The 1,204-nt window shown below is 39.2% G+C and overlaps 1 protein-coding gene across 3 annotated transcripts in view; it reads left to right on the forward strand.

Moving 5' to 3' along the window:
• The window catches only part of CHCHD7 (coiled-coil-helix-coiled-coil-helix domain containing 7), a 9,540-nt gene extending 8,427 nt beyond the window's left edge, over positions 1 to 1,113 (forward strand). For 2 of the 3 annotated variants that reach the window (XM_019527548.1, XM_019527566.1), the window contains one exon: positions 776 to 1,113. In XM_019527548.1, the coding sequence (XP_019383093.1) occupies positions 776 to 877 (102 nt within the window). In that variant the 3' untranslated portion in view covers positions 878 to 1,113. The remainder of the gene's footprint in view (positions 1 to 775) is intronic. The other variant, XM_019527557.1, reaches the window with a different exon arrangement.
• Positions 1,114 to 1,204: the final 91 nt, after the last annotated feature.

Genomic DNA, 1,204 nt, shown 5'->3' on the forward strand with positions numbered 1-1,204 from the left:
TTTTTTTTTTTTTTTTTTTTCCTTTCTTTTGGTAGTGGAGTTCCCTGATATCAAACTGCAAGTCTGTGCTGCATACTTGCAGCAGGGGGAACATTTGGTCATGGCATGCCTCCTGCAGCATCTCAAGCTGCTTTTTGAGATGCTGCAACAGACACGTGCTCACTTGCATGGACATGGGTGCAGTGTTTAAATACTCCAGTTCTCCTCTGGTATTATCCAAATCTTATTACTAACAAAATACCCCGATACCAGTTTCACATGGATACTAAAACAAAAACACAGAATTCCCTTTTTAAAATCCTTCTGGAGTGTCCTACTGTGAACTCTTGTTCTGAATTCCTCCCCCTCACCTTTGTTGGAGATATTGCAGGAAACCTTGTACATTTGGACAAGCTGCACATGAGAACATCTCCCCTTCTACCCTATCAGTAAAAGAGAAGGCATTGACGAAAGGCTTTTTCAAATCATGCTTGGTCAGTACTTCTTGTGGACCATACAACTATGCATTAATCTAACATTGTGCCAAAGGAATTCTGTAGTTTGTGAACAGTATTTAATTTCAATGTCTACTGAAACAGTAAGGTGATTATCTGACGTTGCTTAACTTTTTTAAATGCCAGTTCACTTAGTAGTTATCAGCTAATCGGATTTACATACCTGGCTTCTGATATAAAAAGTACTTCTTCTGAGAAACCCTTTCAGCAGTAGCTGACTTTCAGAGACTGAGACTTCTGAGAAACTGTGTGTATTCTCATACTCTTTCTTCTATTTTCAGCAGAACATTATGCTGCAAAGGAGGAGAGATGGTGTGAAACCAGATATGCCTACTGCAGAAGAAAGAGAGAAGATCTTGAAGTCAATAGAGATGCCATACTGATTATGTACCTGCCCTGCTTTGTACTGACTTGCTGATCTTAATGTTGTGCTTGTGCTCTGTATATGTGGAGACAAAAAGCTAGGCATTTCTATTTTATTAAATTTAAAATAATTGTGAATATAACTTTACCCAAGATACTAGTTTAATCTCTCTGGGGTAAGATGAGTTTTTTTGCTTTGTCTGTATCAGAGGTGGGCAAAATGTGACCTGGGGCTGGATGTGGCCTGCGAGGCTGTTCTGTTGGGCCCGCAGGGCCCCTTTTTTTATTTTATTTATTTTTTTAAGTAGAAAATATTTCTCTGCCCTTGGTTCCTGTCATTTGACAGG

Source organism: Gavialis gangeticus, unplaced genomic scaffold (assembly GCF_001723915.1).
Source record: "Gavialis gangeticus isolate Ggan-Ray unplaced genomic scaffold, GavGan_comp1, whole genome shotgun sequence".
NCBI lineage: Eukaryota > Metazoa > Chordata > Crocodylia > Gavialidae > Gavialis > Gavialis gangeticus.